General features: G+C 41.5%; 2 protein-coding genes across 2 annotated transcripts in view; both read left to right on the forward strand.

Annotated features, from left to right (window-relative positions):
• Positions 1-17,740, forward strand: part of LOC138979146 (uncharacterized) — a 54,907-nt gene that overhangs the window by 15,097 nt on the left and 22,070 nt on the right. Inside the window, exons 11-19 of the mRNA XM_070351955.1 lie at positions 459-463; positions 8,944-9,087; positions 10,330-10,545; positions 11,559-11,730; positions 13,182-13,483; positions 13,865-14,400; positions 15,058-15,162; positions 15,939-16,040; positions 16,728-16,962. Of these exons, the coding sequence (XP_070208056.1) occupies positions 459-463; positions 8,944-9,087; positions 10,330-10,545; positions 11,559-11,730; positions 13,182-13,483; positions 13,865-14,400; positions 15,058-15,162; positions 15,939-16,040; positions 16,728-16,962 (1,817 nt within the window). The remainder of the gene's footprint in view (positions 1-458; positions 464-8,943; positions 9,088-10,329; positions 10,546-11,558; positions 11,731-13,181; positions 13,484-13,864; positions 14,401-15,057; positions 15,163-15,938; positions 16,041-16,727; positions 16,963-17,740) is intronic.
• Positions 441-8,335, forward strand: LOC138978065 (E3 ubiquitin-protein ligase MIB2-like). Its single transcript, XM_070350696.1, has 8 exons — positions 441-615; positions 1,555-1,709; positions 2,172-2,298; positions 3,416-3,524; positions 4,429-4,511; positions 5,440-5,600; positions 6,184-6,464; positions 7,344-8,335. Exons 1-8 carry the CDS (start codon positions 472-474, stop codon positions 7,397-7,399), a joined length of 1,116 nt encoding a protein of 371 aa, XP_070206797.1. The 5' UTR covers positions 441-471; the 3' UTR covers positions 7,400-8,335.

Consider the following 17,740-nt stretch of genomic DNA (forward strand, 5'->3'; position numbering starts at 1 on the left):
CATCTTATTCCTTGTCCGTTCCTGATTCCAAAAACATATAGATATGATATGTTTGGATTAAAAACACGTTCAGAGAGTTAAAGAGAATAGAGATATAGAAAAGCGTGCTATCCTCCTCAGCGCAACCGCTAGCGCGCTTTTCTGGATTGTTAATTTCACTGCCTTTGCCACACGCGGTGGACAGACGATCTAGGAGTATACGGTCTTGCGGAAAAAATGCAATGCGTTCAGTTTCATTCTGTGAGTTCGACTGAGCTTGACTAAATGTTGTATTTTCGCCTTACGCAACTTGTTTTTATGTACAATGAATTTGCAAGAGCATTTTCGGATTAATGAATCTTTGATTTTGAGAGCTGCATACTCGGATATAACAACGTTGTTCTTATGGAATTGATGAGCTATTTCCGAAGATTCTATTCAACTTGACGTTATCTATTTCTTACTATTGCGTGTTTTAGGCGGAGTGATGAGATGGTAGACATGCTGTTGGAGGCAGGAGCCGACCCCCTCCTGGTGGACCCCAAGTGTCACACCTACATCCATATCGCCGCTGCCTTCGATCTGCCACGATCCATCCGGGCATTTACTGCACGTGGTGTTGACGTCAACATCAAGGTCATTTCTTCTTCTTCTTCTTTGTTCACAGGCCGACACTTACACGTTCACTCATGTTTTCGCATGAGTGGGTTTTTACGTGTGTGACCGTTTTTACCCCGCCATTCAGGCAGCCATAAAGCTGGCTGTACAATGATACAAAGTACTAAACATTGAAGTACAAACGACCAGTCTACGTGCATTTGTCCAATAGATCGCAATTTACGAGACCTGGTTCATGGCACATGCTGCACATTGCAAGTATTTTGATTTATTAGGCCAAAAAAAAAAAATTGTCTGTTTAGGGTAACCCGACCGACCCTATCGATTTGGCGCCGACCCAAAAACTTTTTTTTGATTTCAAAAAAAAAAAAGAAAAAAAAGAGGTAAAAATGCTAAAAAGAGACATTTGGCGTTTCTTTCTCTCCCTTTCTCTCTGTTTTATTTATACGTTAGTTTTGAAACATGTATTCATCAAATATAAGAAGTGAATGTTCAGCCAACATAGCATTTACAAAAAAAAAACCAAAAAAAACAAAAAAACTTTACCTACCTACCGACCCTACTTTTTTTGGTCATGTTACCCTAAACAGACAATTTTTTTTTTTTGGCCTTAGTTGCAAATCAAATGCAAGACAGTTTACTGTTAAAAAAAGCTACAAAGACATATAGTTATGAGACCAAGGGTAAGCGCGGGTGATGGCGAGAGAGGTGAAGGGATGGGAAATGTTTACAGTGCCGTGTGCCACGCTGTATGCAGTACCCGCCAACCGTCGCGGCTAACGCGCCTCAGAACACTGGACCCTCATTCCAGCAAACTACACCGCGCTGTTCTGGCCATCTGTTCGACTTTCGTCCTCACCCTCAAGACAGACTGATGCGAAGATGTGTAAGTTACGCCGACCCTAGATGCTAAGGAAAAGCCAAAGGCTCGTCTCAAAACTATACGTGTGATTGCAGGATGACTTTGAAGACACGGCGCTGCACGTGGCCATCGGGAAGTTCAAGCACAAGTCTGTTGAGGCCTTGGTCCAGCTGGACAGTGTTGACCTGGGTGTCAGGAACAAGAATGGCTTCCCCTTCCTGCATCTCGCCTGTCTCAGAGGAAATGCAAGGTAATTTGTATGGTCTTCTTGTCTGGTTGTTTTTACATTTAGTCAAGTTTTGACTAAATGTTTTAACATAGACCAGGAATAGAGATGAGGATGGTGGTGGTGGTGGTGGGGGTGGTGGTGGTGATGGTGTGTGTGTGTGTGTCCGTGCGTGCGCGCGCGCGCGTGTGTGTGTGTGTGTCCGTGCGTGCGCGCGCGTGTGTGTGTGTGTGTCAGTGTGTGCGTGTGTGTGTGTGTGTCCGTGCGTGCGCGCGTGTGTGTGTGTGTGTGTGTGTGTGTGTGTGTCACTGCTTAAAATTACCATGATGAACGAACCAGGGTTCTGGGTGCATGACGATTCCAACAAAACTACCCAACAGATTTGTTTTTAAAGATATCTACCTTTTTAGTGTAAAGGAAGACAATTAAGTAACACTGATTTTTGTTAAATATACTGGGTTTTTTTAAAATTCTACATGTATTCAGGGCTGCGGAACTGATTGTTGAGCGTGACAAGAGTAGCGTGAACGAGTGGTATCACGGCAAGAGCACTCCTCTACACATCGCGGCTAACAATGACCACGATGAGTGCATCCGGGTTCTCGCTTTGTCCGTGAGTTAGTTTCGTCCCCCCCTCTCTCTCTCTCTCTCTCTCTCTCTCTCTCTCTCTCTCTCTCTCTCTCTCTCTCTCTCTCCCCTCTCTCTCTCTCTTTACTTTTCTCAGTCTCTCTCTCTGTGTGTCTCTCTCTGTATCTGTCTGTCTGTCTGTCTGTCTGTCTGTCGCTGTCTGTCTGTCTATCTGTCTGTCTGTTTATCTCTCCCCTCTCTCCCTCGATCTCTCTCTTTCTCTCTCTCTCTCTGTCTCTCTGTCTCTATATATCTCTCTCTATCTCTCTCTCTCTCTGTTTCTGTCTCTGTCTGTCTCTCTCTCTCTCTCTCTCTCTCTCTCTCTCTCTCTCTCTCTCTCTCTCTCTCTCTCTATCTCTCTTATATGTGTACTTTTCCCTGATTATTATTTACTTTTCGGTGTAACTGACTGTATCATCATCATCATCATCATCATCATCATCATCATCATCATCATCATCATCATCATCATCATCTCAAACATGTGTATGTTGGTGTTTGAAATTATACTTCTAGAGTGTTTCTGTTTTAGTATAAATTGATATTGTTTTGTTTGTTAGTTTGCTTGTTTGTTTATTGTACCAAGGACAAATGGTAAGAAAAGACCCAGCCTTAAATCTTTATTGACTTGAAAACATTCGGAACAATAGGGTTCCGTTGGTTTATTGTTGGTTTGTCTCTAAACGCATATGGCTATTTGGGAACCGGAGCAATAGGCCAGGATATTCTAGTACACCCTTAGTGACGATCGAACCCAATTTGTATGCTAGACAGCCTCGCGTTTCAACCACTCCGCCAATGCAGTTTCTAGTCTTGAGTCGAGCGTTTGAACATGCCTGAGCCTGAAGGCGGGTGTAACTTACACCTCTTGGTATCTGTCTGCCTTAGAAATGAGGAGGACAGGTGGCTAGATGGCCAGAATAGATCGCTGCATTTTCCTGCATAGAACTAAGGCGTGTCTGCCGCGACGGTGCCTGAGTTTAAACATTGGCGGGCACTGCTCACAGCCCGGCACACGGCACTGTAAACATTCCCCGTCCCTTCACCTCTCTCGCCATCATCCGCCCTACCCTTGGTCTCATGCCTGTATTACTGCTTCACAGGGCGGGGCGAAGCTGAACCTTCAGGACAATGCCGGTGCTTGCTACGCACCACTGCATCTTGCCAGCATCAAGGCAAATTTCAAAGCTGTGGAGGCCTTCCTGGAAATGGGTAAGATTGTTTGTAATTTCATCGTCAAGTGATTAGGCCTACAAAAAAAAATAGGTGTGGTTACGGTAACCCGACCTACCCTATTATTGGGGGCCGACCCTATAACCTTTTATTACATTTGTCAAAAAACACACAAAAAACACAAAAAAAACGAGTGCAGAAAACGCAATGAAAGCGAAAGCGCCCGAGTCGCACACTTATTTCCCTGTCAAGTAGGTTTAATTTGTACACATTAGAAAAAAAAGTTAAAAAAAAAAAAAAAATGATTGCCTACCTTCCTACCCTATTGTTTTGGGCTATGTTACCGTAACCACACCTATTTTTTTTTTTTTTTTTTTTGCCTTAACAATGCAAAGGAAAAATATCGTTTTCCTTTGCAATAGACGATGTCAGGATTTCAAAGCGTCTGTACAACATGTTCAGTATACGTTTAGGTTACACACCTCGTCTTAGTGGTTAATTAAGTAATGTTTTCAATTCGCTGTCATGAACAAGCTCGTTGAAGCTCGCATTTTTTCATGATCCGCCAACTTCGACCATTATTTGTACTATCCACTGAGACTCGGCGTGTAACCTCTACGTGTACTGTACATGTTCAGTTATTCTATATATATTTTCTTGATTTTCGTGGCTTTTGCTGTTGTTAGTAGTGCTCATGCTTATGGCGAAGAATAATGCTTGATTTTAAAATCCTTCAATAGTATGACAATAGAGACAATGTTTAGGGAGAACAATTCTCTAACCAATAGACATTCTTGTATTAGAAAAAAAAACCACAGTCAGTTACGGAGACGGAGCTGTGAACCACACGGGCTTAACATATCACCAATGGGGTCGTGTTGCAAACAATGTTTTGCCAAAGTATGAATGTAGCAGGGAAGATTGTGCGCTATCTGTTGGCTAGGTGCCGATGTCCACGTGCAAGACAGAGACGGCGACACACCGCTACACCTCAGCATTGGCGGACGGCAAGAAGACAACATCGAGGTGGAGTTTAACATCTTTTTATCCTTTTAAGACTCCCCAAGTTAAGACTTCTCAAGCCTTTTATGACCTTACCATTTTCAGATTTTCTGTTCATATTCCTTGTAAGTTTTCCTTCATGTTAAGTCCTTTTTAAGATCTGAATTTTTAAGATGTTTTGTATGTCTTAAAATGGGGGTTTCTCTGTACCACATTCACATATCTCGAAGTCTATTAATTTAGAGCCAGTGTTTGAAATCGTACAAGACAGGAAGAGGACATTTCGATGTGTGGACTATTGAAGTGGTAAAGTTAAAAAGACACGTCTTAAGGTCTAGCTGGACCCACTCCCCGTCCTCATCTTCCGCCTCCCTCCCTGTTTTGTCTACCTTGAATGTTTTGTCCATTTTGACTGTTTTGTCTACTTTGAAAGTTTTGTCTATTTTGATTGTTTTGTCTATTTTGAATAGTTTGTCTATTTGGAATGTTTTTTTCCATTTGGAATGTTTTGTCTATTTTGGTTGTTTTGTCTATTTGGAATGTTTTTTTCCATTTTGAATGTTTTGTCTATTTTGGTTGTTTTGTCTATTTGGAATGTTTTTTCCATTTTGAATGTTTTGTCCATTTTGAATATTTTGTCTATTTTGAATGTTGTGTCATTTTTTTTGTCTCCATTTTGAATGTTTTGTCTATTTTCAATGTTTTGTCCATTTTCAATGTTTTGTCTATTTTGTTCTGTCTATTTTGAATATTTGATTTTTTTTTCGTTTGTCTATTTTGTTTTGTGTATTTTGAATGTTTTGTCTTTGTTTGAATGGTTTTTCCATTTTGAATGTTTTTTTTCTATTTTGATTTTTTTTTTCAATTTTGTTTTGTCTATAATAAAATCATTTCATCCTCTAACCTTTCTTGATCTTTTCTATTGTCACCAAGATATTTGTATTCTGCGCAGAGTGAGGCAGGTAGACAGGAGTGTCAGCTGCGCGTGGCGATCGCGTGTATGTTAATCAGCAATGGCGCCTACGTGGATGTGGAAAACAGGAAGGGACGTAACCCTTTGTCCTATGGTGTTCACCCAGTGAGAGAGGGAGTCAGGCGCTTCGTGGAACACAAGTGAGTTGTTGTTGTTTTTGTTGTTGTTGTTGTTGTTGTTGTTGTGCAGTTTGCTGATATTCATTAACGGACCAGTTCACCCTTACCAAATCTGACAGTTAAACAATTCTCATGATCTCGCCGGTTCTAAAATTTTAGAGAGAGAGAAGGAGAGGGAGAGAGAGAACAACAGATTCAGAATCAAATTGAGTTGCAGGGAACTAAATTAATTTATTTTGGAGGCCTACGACGAGATCCTAGCAATAGCCTGAACTTCTGGTCAATGTGCAAAACTGGTGTTACATTTTAAAAATGGCCTCACATGTAATACACACGTGCTAGATTATGATTGACATGCTTTTTCATGTTCCAAAATTCAACATAAAGAGAACGGCAGATTCAGACTCAAGTCGTATTGCAGGTCACGTAATTGACTGCATTGACCTCAAGTCCTCTTTCCCAAGAAAAAGTTCTGGTGACCTTTTAATGTAACTAACCTGGGCCATTAGTCACACGATGGACAGTTGTCGAGTAAGATACCCCCCAGGATGAAGACATTCTTGGTTATAAAAAGTAAACAACAATCTTGTTTCTTTCTTATCAGTCCAGAACTTGTGAAACGAAAAGGAGGAGGAAGCAGCAGCTATGGAGGGAGCCTCCAATCCCTGTCAAACCCGTCCTCCTTGCTGGTAGCCAAGGGCGGTGGAGACCTGAAGGAGGCCCTCAAGGGGATGGGGCTTCCCTGTGGACTGTGCGGTGCCCCCAAGGCTGACATCACGCTGCTGCCATGTCAACACAAGTGTGTGTGCAGCACGTGCAGTGTCAACGTCACCTTGTGTCCTCTGTGTGACGAAGAGGTCAAGGACAAACAAGTCACAGGACCAGGTCAGTAGCAGCCTTCTAGAAACCATTTAACATATCTGTGTCTGTTCTCTCAAAGTCATACATCACGTATGCATAATATTTGTGGCACTGGGGGCTAATGCATTTACTTAACTGCAAGAGTTTTTTCTCTCTGTAACACCACTTTTCACTATGCTTCGTTGGTTTTTTGTAAGTCCGTCAACATTTAGATATAATAGATGTATTTGATATGCGCCTGTGATAAAAGGTTGTGTTTACTGAAATTAGACCATGGAAAACATACCCAGTGGAAAGTACACGTGAACACAGCCTTTAATTCTCTTCTTATATCTTCTGCAAACACAGATCATACCATCAAACTAATTCAAATAAATGCACAAATAGCTGTCCAGCAAAAGTTGTGTGACGAGTAAAGACATGAAAATGGAGGAGAAGGCTATTTGCCCTCTGCAGGATATGTACATTAAGTTAAACTTCCAGTGCGCTTTCATTCCGCTTGAGAATCGATTTAAAACAAGCCTAAAAAATATGAGCAAGAAAACAGTAAGAACATAGATTCAATATAACAACAACAACAACTATAAAACGCATTGGTAATGCCATTGGTGACACGGACATGAAAATTCCAACCTTCGCGACATGCTCATACATGTATACGTGGATACGTTTGTGAAGGGGAATGTACTCGTACCTTAAGTATAATCCCTCTTTCTTCTAATAATTATTGTATACCAAAAACCTTTTGCCTCTCTTACCTGTTCAGGTTTTAAAAAGTCAACAACAATAATTGTTTGGTGTAAAAATATGCAAACAAACACAAACAATGACGATAACAAAAAAGTGGACAATTTGTTTTCCTATCATGGTTATGATCTTGTTTTCTGTTTATGTGTGTTTTAGATGAAGGAGCCCTTGACCCAGGAGCACTTGAAGAAATGTTGGAGCAGCTAAAGTGATAGACTATGATGAGATCTTCCATGTTGTATCCCCAACCCTTACTCCAGCTACACGCTCGATCCGGAGTACCAAAGGAAATATGTTCATGACATTTGCTTATTAAGCAGATTTTGGAGTCTGAATTCGTCCTTTATACTAAACAATAACTAAAAGTAATCCAATTAAAGCTGGATTGTTTTTAAAGCTGATCTCAAGAGGAGGCTTTGAAGATAATCCTAAAAACAGGAGAAAATCTAAGGTCTGATGACACAGTATTTCTTAGTGTCTTTTTCGAGTATCCAGGCTGTGATGCAACTTTCACGTCACGTTAATTGACAACATTGCAATACGTATTCATATTTCTAAATTTGCGTTGTGAATAAAAACACAAACAAGAGAGGGGGTTGGGGGAGGGGGGCAAAAGGCAAATAGACATCTGTTCAAGAAGCTAACTCGCACCGACATGTTTTTATTTGTGGGTTCTGTATTCAAGCTAGAAAGGTGGCTCTTCAGTTCACAAAGATACCTAGATATAAAAACCTATATCATAATACAGTTATGTATACTGGTTTTGTTAGGATGTGTGCACTTATTTCTCCTCCATCTGGTAAAGTTTAATTTTCATTGCACCTTCGTTATGGTTTGAGTTTTTTTTTAAAACATGAGACATATTTACCGAAAAGAAATCTGTTGAACAGTCTGGGAAAAACAGCTGTTTTTCAAATGCATCGTACAATTTTAATAGTAAAATATTTTGTTCTTAGTATCAAAATGCAGTTTGTATTCGATCTTCAAATTCGTATTCTTCAAATTCAGTGTACATTTTTGATTCTTAATTTATATTTCCCTTATGCATTGTACATTTATGATAGTTAAAGCCATTGTTACATTTTGTTTGTAACATGCATTATACAATTGATTGATTTTTTTCTGTGAAGAACAACGCCTTGAAAGTATTTTTGTTTGTGTTTGTGTCATGTGTCAGAGATAGAGAGAGAGAGAGTGTACGTGCGTATGCGTGTGTGCCTGTGCGTGTGTATGTGCGTGCGTGCGAGCTTGCGTGTGTGTTGTATACACTGACCAATCGTTTTGGCGATTTTTGATACCGAGAAAAAAAGTTTTCTGATTTAGTCTTGGTCCAGGTACAGGGGCGGATCACATCATTTATAAGGGGAGGGGGGGGGGGGGGGTCCGGATTTTGTTTAGGGACAGATCGACGACGCAAAGCATATGCTCCTCCGCCCCCCCCCCCCCATCCCCAAAATGTTGATAAAAACAAGGAAAATGGAGCAATCTGGGCCAAGAAACTCGCCCTTACACACCTTCCAGAAGTTAATTTAAGAAGACCAATTTCGATGAAAACAACAAAAAAACCTTGGCCAACACATTATCCAACTACCTTCCAAAACCGTCATTTAAAAATTTAGAAGACAAAAGCCGGCTCCTAGGGGATGCCTCCCGGAAAATGTTGACAAAAGCAAGGAAAATAGAGCAATCTGGTGCAGTCTGAGCCATCTTTTTTTAATTTTTTAATTTTTTTTATTATTATTTTGGGGGGAAACAGCTGCATTCAGTATCAGTCTCTTTTGGGATAATCGGAAATTCCCGATGACAGTAAGCACAAAAGCAGGGAACAGGAAGAACATCAATTTAGAACCAACTCAGCGATGCAAGGAAGCAGTAAGAAATTGTTGTGAACGACAAGAGGGTAGGCTTTCATACACTTTCTCTGTATTTCATATCGAAGACACAGAAGCTGAGAAATGTTAAGATATGATTTACATTTTTCGAACACAATTGTTCAATCAAGATGAATGTGGTGCTGCAGCTATCTCGATCCAGAGACATACATTCTATCTATGTCTCTGCTCGATCTCACTCCGTTTTCCGGGAAAATACAGTTCAATGGTAAAAGTCCCATGAAATGTCAGCCATTTTGGACCCTACGTGACAGTGTGTGTGTGTGTGTGAGTGTGTGTGTGTGTGTGTGTGTGTGTGTTGTAGTAGTAGTCCCATGAAATGTCAGCCATTTTGGACCCTACGTGACAGTGGTGTGTGTGTGTGTGTGCGTGTTTGTGTGTGTGTGTATGTTTGTGTGTGTGTGTCGTAGTAGTAGGCCTCTTTGCCGCTCTGTGTAACGTTGTTTGCAAGGCATTTAGTCTGTGCTTTCAGTCAGTCTACAGCTCTTCAGCGTATCTGTGTTAGGCCAAAAAAAAAAAATTGTCTGTTTAGGGTAACCCGACCGACCCTATCGATTTGGCGCCGACCCAAAAACTTTTTTTTGATTTCAAAAAAAAAAAAGAAAAAAAAAGAGGTAAAAATGCTAAAAAGAGACATTTGGCGTTTCTTTCTCTCCTTTTCTCTCTGTTTTATTTATACGTTAGTTTTGAAACATGTATTCATCAAATATAAGAAGTGAATGTTCAGCCAACATAGCATTTACAAAAAAAACAACAAAAAAAACACACAAAAAAACGTACCTACCTACCGACCCTACTTTTTTTGGTCATGTTACCCTAAACAGACAATTTTTTTTTTTGGCCTTAGCCAGGAAGGACCTGTGACTCAGTGTCTGTCAGTTTTTCTGTGCCCGCTGATCAGAATGAAAGATAATATGATCTCGTCATGAGAAATACTAAAATAGAATCTCTATCGATGGTGATAACAAATCACAGTCTATTATACCGCTGTTATAATGTTTCACAGCCGCCACAAATAAAATACAATTGAACACAACGCAATGTAATAATTATCACCTCATTATAGCAAAGAGTCATATAAGATCATAGATTGAAACTGTAGCGATATTTCACATGACAATCGCATGATATAAGGGTTCTTATATAACACAACAGGATAATACAGCACAGTAATACATCGGGGCCGTTAGTTAATATCACCAGTCAATAACAGCTGCAAAAGGTTTGATCCCTTTCATATCTCACGACAGGACAGCGCACAATGTCGGTGTCAGGGCTACGTGTGTTACGGGGACCAGACTGGAGGGGTGGTGACACAGACGGAGGAGAAGGTCACGTGGGAACTGTCGTTGAGTTGCTAGGCAACCACACGGTGCGCGTGCTGTGGGACATGGGACAGGAAAGCACGTGCAGCGCAGGGCATGATGGGAAATGTGAACTCAAGATTTTTGACACGGCACAGATCGGTGAGTGTTCAGTTTTAACATTTGCTTCACCAACATTTGGGATTTAAAAAAAAGTTTTTCTTTTTAGATAATCCAGCTTTCACATGTGTGTCACAGTGTGTGTGTGTGTGTGTGTGTGTGTGTGTGTGTGTGTGTGTGTGTGTGTGTGTGTGTGTGTGCGTGTGTGTTTGTGTGTGTGTGTGTGTGTGTGTGTGTGTGTGTGTGTGTGTGTGTGTGTTTGAAGGTCATCCTTTCATATGGTTCACAGTATTGGGAAGTAAACCTGATGAGGGAAATAAAGACCCTACGTGAATGCTAAGTAAACTACAGGAAGCAAGTTGTTTTGATTCTTACAGTGTATGTGTGGTATCCTTGGTATCTAATCCCATAGTGTGAATGTAATTATGAAGGAATTAAACACGTCTAAATTGAATAAAGTGGTATCTATGTGTTGTGTTTTAAAAAAGCTCTTGCAGTTGAATATATACATAAAACAACTTACTTGGAGCATTCTGCTTTCAGACTGTGCTAGATTTTGTTACCTAGCGATCTGTGTCTGTGTGTATCACACGCCCATGAGGAAGGTCTGAACTGACCGAACATTTTGGAAGCCAATTCAACTTGTTTGTTTGTTTACTGTTCGACAAACGTTTGCTCTACATATAATTTGTTTGTGTTAATTTATGTATCGAATTGTGTATTTGTTTATATGATCATTTATTTGGTTGTCTTTCGCTTATTCCTTTTTCTGCAAGCTGGCATTGAAACCCATCATGTGTTTTTTCTTGTATTGCAACCAAACAATGTTCATAAGCACTGTAAATAGCTAAAGGAAGCTCAAAGTTTGTCGTAGTCGAATTTTGCATCCAAACAAAAAAGCTCAAATGTGATCAACTTGTGTTAACTGTTTTAGAGAGTCATTACTAGGGCTTAATTACCACAGTGAAATCTGGCATTTAGATGTGTGAGGTGTAAACTGTCAACAGGTGTGTGTCATGAACTGTCAACAGGTGTGTGTCATGTACTGTCAACAGGTGTTTGTCACGCTGCCACAAAGTGTGTTGAATGTGGAGACACTGACTTGTACGGAATGTTGTGGCGCTGTCAGCTGTGTGCCGGATGTGACCTCTGCCCCTTGTGTTACCATGACGACAAGCACGACATACGTCATCAGTTCCTGCGCATTGACGTCCCTGGAACTGAAGGGTACGATACACAAAAAAAAGATTAAAAAAAGAGTCATATTAGTTTGATATTTTCTTTTTTTCATGAGTAAATTCATTAATTAGGAACATATGTTTTCTTTTTTATTCTAACACTCTTGTTACTGTTGTTCCTCTAACCAGGGATCGCGTTTACGCACGATTTTTGCGTATTTGACGCATTTTAAAAGTCGCTGACGCGTTTTTTTCGCCGCGCCGCGTAAGCCATACGCAAAAATATTGTAACTTTTTCTTGTCTTCACGCAGCGCTTTTGCTCTGACTTAATAATCGCCCGATCCTGAAACTGACTATAGGGCTCGAGAAGTGACGACACACATGAAATCTGCGCGTCAAAACTAAAGTCCGTTTCTTTTTGCATCGAAGTATCGCAAACGAACGTAACGAGGGTATTACCAGATAATGTCTTGTCGGATAATGAAACAGACATTAGCTGCTCTCCCATCTCGCGCTTCCAAAAGGCAGAAAGTGTGTCTAGTCGTATTAGAGCGGGAAACAAACTCGCAAGGCCCGAAGGTTGGAGACAGCAGGGGTGTTATTCGACAGGCGTGCGCGGAGTTCGACAGGAAAACTCGCCGTATTTAGGTAAGGAGTGTCTTTAAGTCTTTCGTGCGTGTTTTGTTTGTGTCTGTACGTGTTTTCGTAGTACGCAAAAATATTGGTCCGTGACGCGTTTTTTTCGTTTCGTTGCGTATGACTTACGCGTTTTTTAAAAAGCTAGCGCGATCCCTGTCTAACACAATGATGCATTGCTTTGTTACTATTGTTTTTCGAACACATTGAGACATTGTAGTTATAGCTTCACTGATGATGCATTGTAGTCTTATCTGCAATGATTATTTGTTAAGGGTGCCGTTTAAGCTTCACTTGTGATGCATTGTAGTTTTAACTTCACTGATGATGCATTGTAGTCTTAGCTGCACTGATTATTAGTTAAGGGTGCCGTGTTAGCTTCACTGATGATGCATTGTAGTCTTAGCTGTACTGATTATTAGTTAAGGGTGCCGTTTTAGCTTCACTGATGATGCATTGTAGGTTTAGCTTCACTGGTAATGCATTGTAGTCTTAGCTTCACTGATGATGCATTGTAGTCTTAGCTTCACTGATGATGCATTGTAGTTTTAGCTTCACTGATGATGCATTGTAGTTTTAGCTTCACTGATGATGCATTGTAGTTTTAGCTTCACTGATGATGCATTGTAGTTTTAGCTTCACTGATAAAGCATTGTAGTTTTAGCTTCACTGATGATGCATTGTAGTTTTAGCTTCACTGATGATGCATTGTAGTTTTATCTGCACTGATTATACATTAAGGGTGCATATTTGGCTGTTCTGAGGATGCATCTAAGGTTCAGCTACACTGATGATGCATTGCAGTTTAAGCTACACTGATACATGATACATTTCATTCATCTGCACCCTTTTTGTTGTTGTAGCATCCCTGTCCCAAAGCGAAAGACAAGTGTGAAGAACCGTGCTCTGGGAATATTTCCGGGGTCAAAGGTCACCCGGGGCAAGGACTGGCAGTGGGGTGACCAGGACGGGGGTCAAGGGTCAGAGGGCGAGGTCAAAGGTTACGAGAATGTGTCGCCTGATTCGTCAAGAAACTTGGTGAAAGTTGATTGGCCAAACGGCGTTGGGAACTCTTACCGGCTTGGTTTCTATGGTTACGTGGACGTGACGTGTGTGGAGGAGGAGGCGGGGCCTTGTTACTACAGGGATCACCTGCCTGTGCTGGGTAGGTCGGCTCAAAACTAGAACACTTTCCTCATTGCGTTTGGTACAAAATGTTTTTCATTCCTGTTGAGTGTTGTATCTGAAGATTGGTTTTTTTTCTCAAGAGAGACGAGGTACTAAGAGAGAAAGATACTGTACATGTAAAGCGAAAATTATCTAATTATAATTGATGAATTCATAGTATGCGTGCATTTATGGTCGTCTTAAAAGCATGGCCTGTCGTGCAAAAAGAGGCCGTGAGAGAATGGATTGTATTAATTAGTTGAAATAAGACAATTCTGTGGCACAAAGAAGAAAAGCAAATGTACATTTTCTTAACATATGAAAAGCAATCAATTCACATAAATTAAAAATTCATTAAATGTTATCACAACTGTTTCAGACACAACGACTCCACTCTTCTCAGCATGTCCAGAGAGTAAGTCAGCAGCTGAAGCTTCGTCGGGTCTTTCCCAGGGAGATAACTGCGGCCATGAGCCATCAGAAGCAGACGACAGTATTTCACACACGTCCTCGACACAAGCGTCGTACACAAGAGATAAAAGTGTTGAAAAGGTCACCGAGAGAGCTGCAATATCTACACACTGGAGAAAAGAGGATTCTGGGATTGTTGTGGATCGAGACACAGACCTTGGAGTGGCCAGTACTGACTCTGCTGGAAAAAGACGATTATCACAACAGTGTGTTTTGTCGCCATCAACCCTTGAAGAGAAAGAAGACGAAGAAAAGGCTGTTGGTGACCGAGACATGCATGCTGAAAATGACCACGTCACGAGCAGCAGGGAAACAGGAGAAACAGCACACACTTTGGAGACACAGACGTTTGTTGCCGGTGACAAAGTTGCCATCAAAGTGACGGAAAACATGTTGATAGAGTTTCAGGAGAACTTTGGAAGCCACACGGAAGGGATGACAAAGGTGACGTAGCTTTTACTTTGCTTTGAACAAAGTGGAACATGCTAAAAACTTTAAAGCCTATGTACAGATTTCTTCTAACAGGAAGTAACCTTTTGCAAAACAGTGTTGTGAACTCAGCAAATTTTTAATGTGTAAATTTGCAGAGCCTTGAACCCATTTGGAATAATTAGCAGTTAATGTGTGCCACTTGTACTTTTTTTGGTCAGTATAGTCATCAATGCCTCTTTTATCAAGACAATGTTGCCTAAAGTAGGCTAACACACAACATGAAACAACTTGTCTTGGTTCCAATACTGTATGTATTCGTGTTATTAAACCGGCACGGTTGGCCTAGTGGTAAGGCGTCCGCCCCGTGATCGGGAGGTCGTGGGTTCGAACCCCGGCCGGGTCATACCTAAGACTTTAAAATTGGCAATCTAGTGGCTGCTCCGCCTGGAGTCTGGCATATGGGGGTTAGTGCTAGGACTGGTTGGTCCGGTGTCAGAATAATGTGACTGGGTGAGACATGAAGCCTGTGCTGCGACTTCTGTCTTGTGTGTGGCGCACGTTAAATGTCAAAGCAGCACCGCCCTGATATGGCCCTTTGTGGTCGGCTGGGCGTTAAGCAAACAAACAAACCAAAAAAGTGTGTTATTAACAGTTCTGTGCTGTGTGCAGGCAATAGGTCAGACAGGAGAAGTGGTCAATGTAGCGGTCAGTGGTGCTGTCTCAGTCAGGTTTACATCGATTACCTACACCATTAACCCACAGGCCTTGACGAAAGTGAGTTCAGCAGTTGATTTTGTGCATGTGAATGAGTGGAATAAATAACTTTACACAAGAACATGATTCCCTTTTAAACTCAGCTGTTGTGTTTAATGAACAATTCGATATTGTGTGTTTTTCTGGTAACAATTCGTTTGATTGGATTTGACAGTTATTATCGTTGACTCTTGTATCAAAATAACGCTCTTACATGTTGCTACTGCGCTTATTTTGGTGCTTGAGAGAGCAGGTTTCGTGAGACCAGTAGGGCCTAATTTGTAAGTTTGTTTGTTTGTTTGTTTGTTTGCTTAACGCCCAGCCGACCACGAAGGGCCATATCAGGGCGGTGCTGCTTTGACATATAACGTGCGCCACACACAAGACAGAAGTCGCAGCACAGGCTTCATGTCTCACCCAGTCACATTATTCTGACACCGGACCAACCAGTCCTAGCACTAACCCCATAATGCCAGACGCCAGGCGGAGCAGCCACTAGATTGCCAATTTTAAAGTCTTAGGTATGACCCGGCCGGGGTTCGAACCCACGACCTCCCGATCACGGGGCGGACGCCTTACCACTAGGCCAACCGTGCCGGTAATAATTTGTAAGTAATACCATTGTGATGACTGCTTTGTTTGATGGTCATGCTTTTGTGACCAGACTCTAACCCCAAAGTTCGGTTACGCCAAGCGTTTTATCTAACAGGATGTGTCTGTGTGAACATATTGGTTGGTGTAGTTAAATAAGACACACGTATACACGTTCAAGGACATATTGCGTTCATATGTCCCAGGTGCCCACACTGAAAGCAGGCAGCACTGTTCGCATCCGAGAGAAGGAAGAGGAGGTGAAGGTTCTCAACGCCAGGGTGGGCTGGAGAGACGATATGCACGGCGTGAGTACACACACTCCAGTCCTGACAGTCCAACAAATGATGTACTCGCCTTTTGCTAGTGATGCTGAAAATGTACTAGTTAGAGAGCAAACTTTACTAGACAAACCAACCATTTGTTCCAGCAACTTTACTCGAGAGAGAGAGAGAGAGAGAGAGAGAGAGAGAGAGAGAGAGAGAGAGAGAGAGAGAGAGAGAGAGAGAGAGAGAGAGAGAGAGAGAGAGAGAGAGAGAGAGAGAGAGCGGGAGGGAGGGAGGGAGGGAGAGCGCGGGAGGGAGGAAGGAAGGTAGAGAGAGAGAGAGAAAAAGTGAGAGAGTCTTTACATAATTATATGACTCATGTGTGGATATCTTGCTACGGTTTGCGTACTGTGAGGAATGCAGCGAAAGCATGCATGAAAAAAACATTGCTTGCTGGAATAGTTTCAGTTTGTAGCTGACATGTAATGAAGGACACATTCCAGTTTGGAATAAATCTGACGTCTAAGAACTCTATTGGAAGAGTTATCTCGGGTTTTTTTTTCTTCAACCTCTCAAGACCACACACGAAATAGGCTTGACATTCATTATTATCTTGGGGGGGAAACAGCTTTGTATTGATACAACTGGTTTTGAAAATATGTGTTGTTCAATCAAAAGGTCTTTTAACTACACAAGTCAGAAAAATCCCTGTTACTTTATCTCTTTCAGACCCTCGGCAAAGTAGGTCGAGTGCTAAAAATAGACAGTGACGGTGACGTGTTGGTCAGCTTTGGACGTCATCACTTCCTGTTCGCCCCTGCTTGCTGCGTCCCTGCACCCCGCACCAAGCCGGACTCTCTCAGCATAGAGTCGGGTGGAAAGCTACCCCAGATACCTGTGGCGGTAACGTCGAGTGCGGAACGGAAGACTCCTGCAAGCGAAGAAGTCACAAAAACTGTCAAAGGTACAGTATTTTTGTCAGACATTTTCAGATTCCAAAGTATTCAGTAGGCTAATTGAATGGGATAGCCTCAGGTTTGCATGATCCCTCTGTCTGTCTCTGCTGTCTATATTGTGTTGTGTTGCTATATCTCTGTCTGTCTCTGCTGTCTATATTGTGTTGTGTTGCTATATCTCTGTCTGTCTCTGCTGTCTATATTGTGTTGTGTTGCTATATCTCTGTCTGTCTCTGCTGTCTATATTGTGTTGTGTTGCTATATCTCTGTCTGTCTCTGCTGTCTATATTGTGTTGTGTTGCTATATCTCTGTCTGTCTCTGCTGTCTATATTGTGTTGTGTTGCTATATCTCTGTCTGTCTATATTGTGTTGTGTTGCTATATCTCTGTCTGTCTCTGCTGTCTATATTGTGTTGTGTTGCTATATCTCTGTCTGTCTCTGCTGTCTATATTGTGTTGTGTTGCTATATCTCTGTCTGTCTCTGCTGTCTATATTGTGTTGTGTTGCTATATCTCTGTCTGTCTCTGCTGTCTATATTGTGTTGTGTTGTGTTGCTATATCTCTGTCTGTCTCTGCTGTCTATATTGTGTTGTGTTGCTATATCTCTGTCTGTCTCTGCTGTCTATATTGTGTTGTGTTGCTATATCTCTGTCTGTCTCTGCTGTCTATATTGTGTTGTGTTGCTATATCTCTGTCTGTCTGTGCTGTCTATATTGTGTTGTGTTGCTATATCTCTGTCTGCATATCAGTCTGTCTGTCCTCTCTTTCTCTTTGTCTGTCTCTCT

This window comes from Littorina saxatilis, linkage group LG10 (assembly GCF_037325665.1).
Source record: "Littorina saxatilis isolate snail1 linkage group LG10, US_GU_Lsax_2.0, whole genome shotgun sequence".
In the NCBI taxonomy this organism is placed as follows: domain Eukaryota; kingdom Metazoa; phylum Mollusca; class Gastropoda; order Littorinimorpha; family Littorinidae; genus Littorina; species Littorina saxatilis.

Excerpts from the sequence above, each read along its gene's own strand:
- LOC138978065 (XM_070350696.1), top strand. The coding sequence starts at position 472 with ATGGTAGACATGCTGTTGGAGGCAGGAGCCGACCCCCTCCTGGTGGAC. Across the intron at positions 1,710-2,171 it reads TGTCTCAGAGGAAATGCAAG|GGCTGCGGAACTGATTGTTG; the intron begins GTAATTTGTATG and ends ACATGTATTCAG. Across the intron at positions 2,299-3,415 it reads TCCGGGTTCTCGCTTTGTCC|GGCGGGGCGAAGCTGAACCT; the intron begins GTGAGTTAGTTT and ends ACTGCTTCACAG.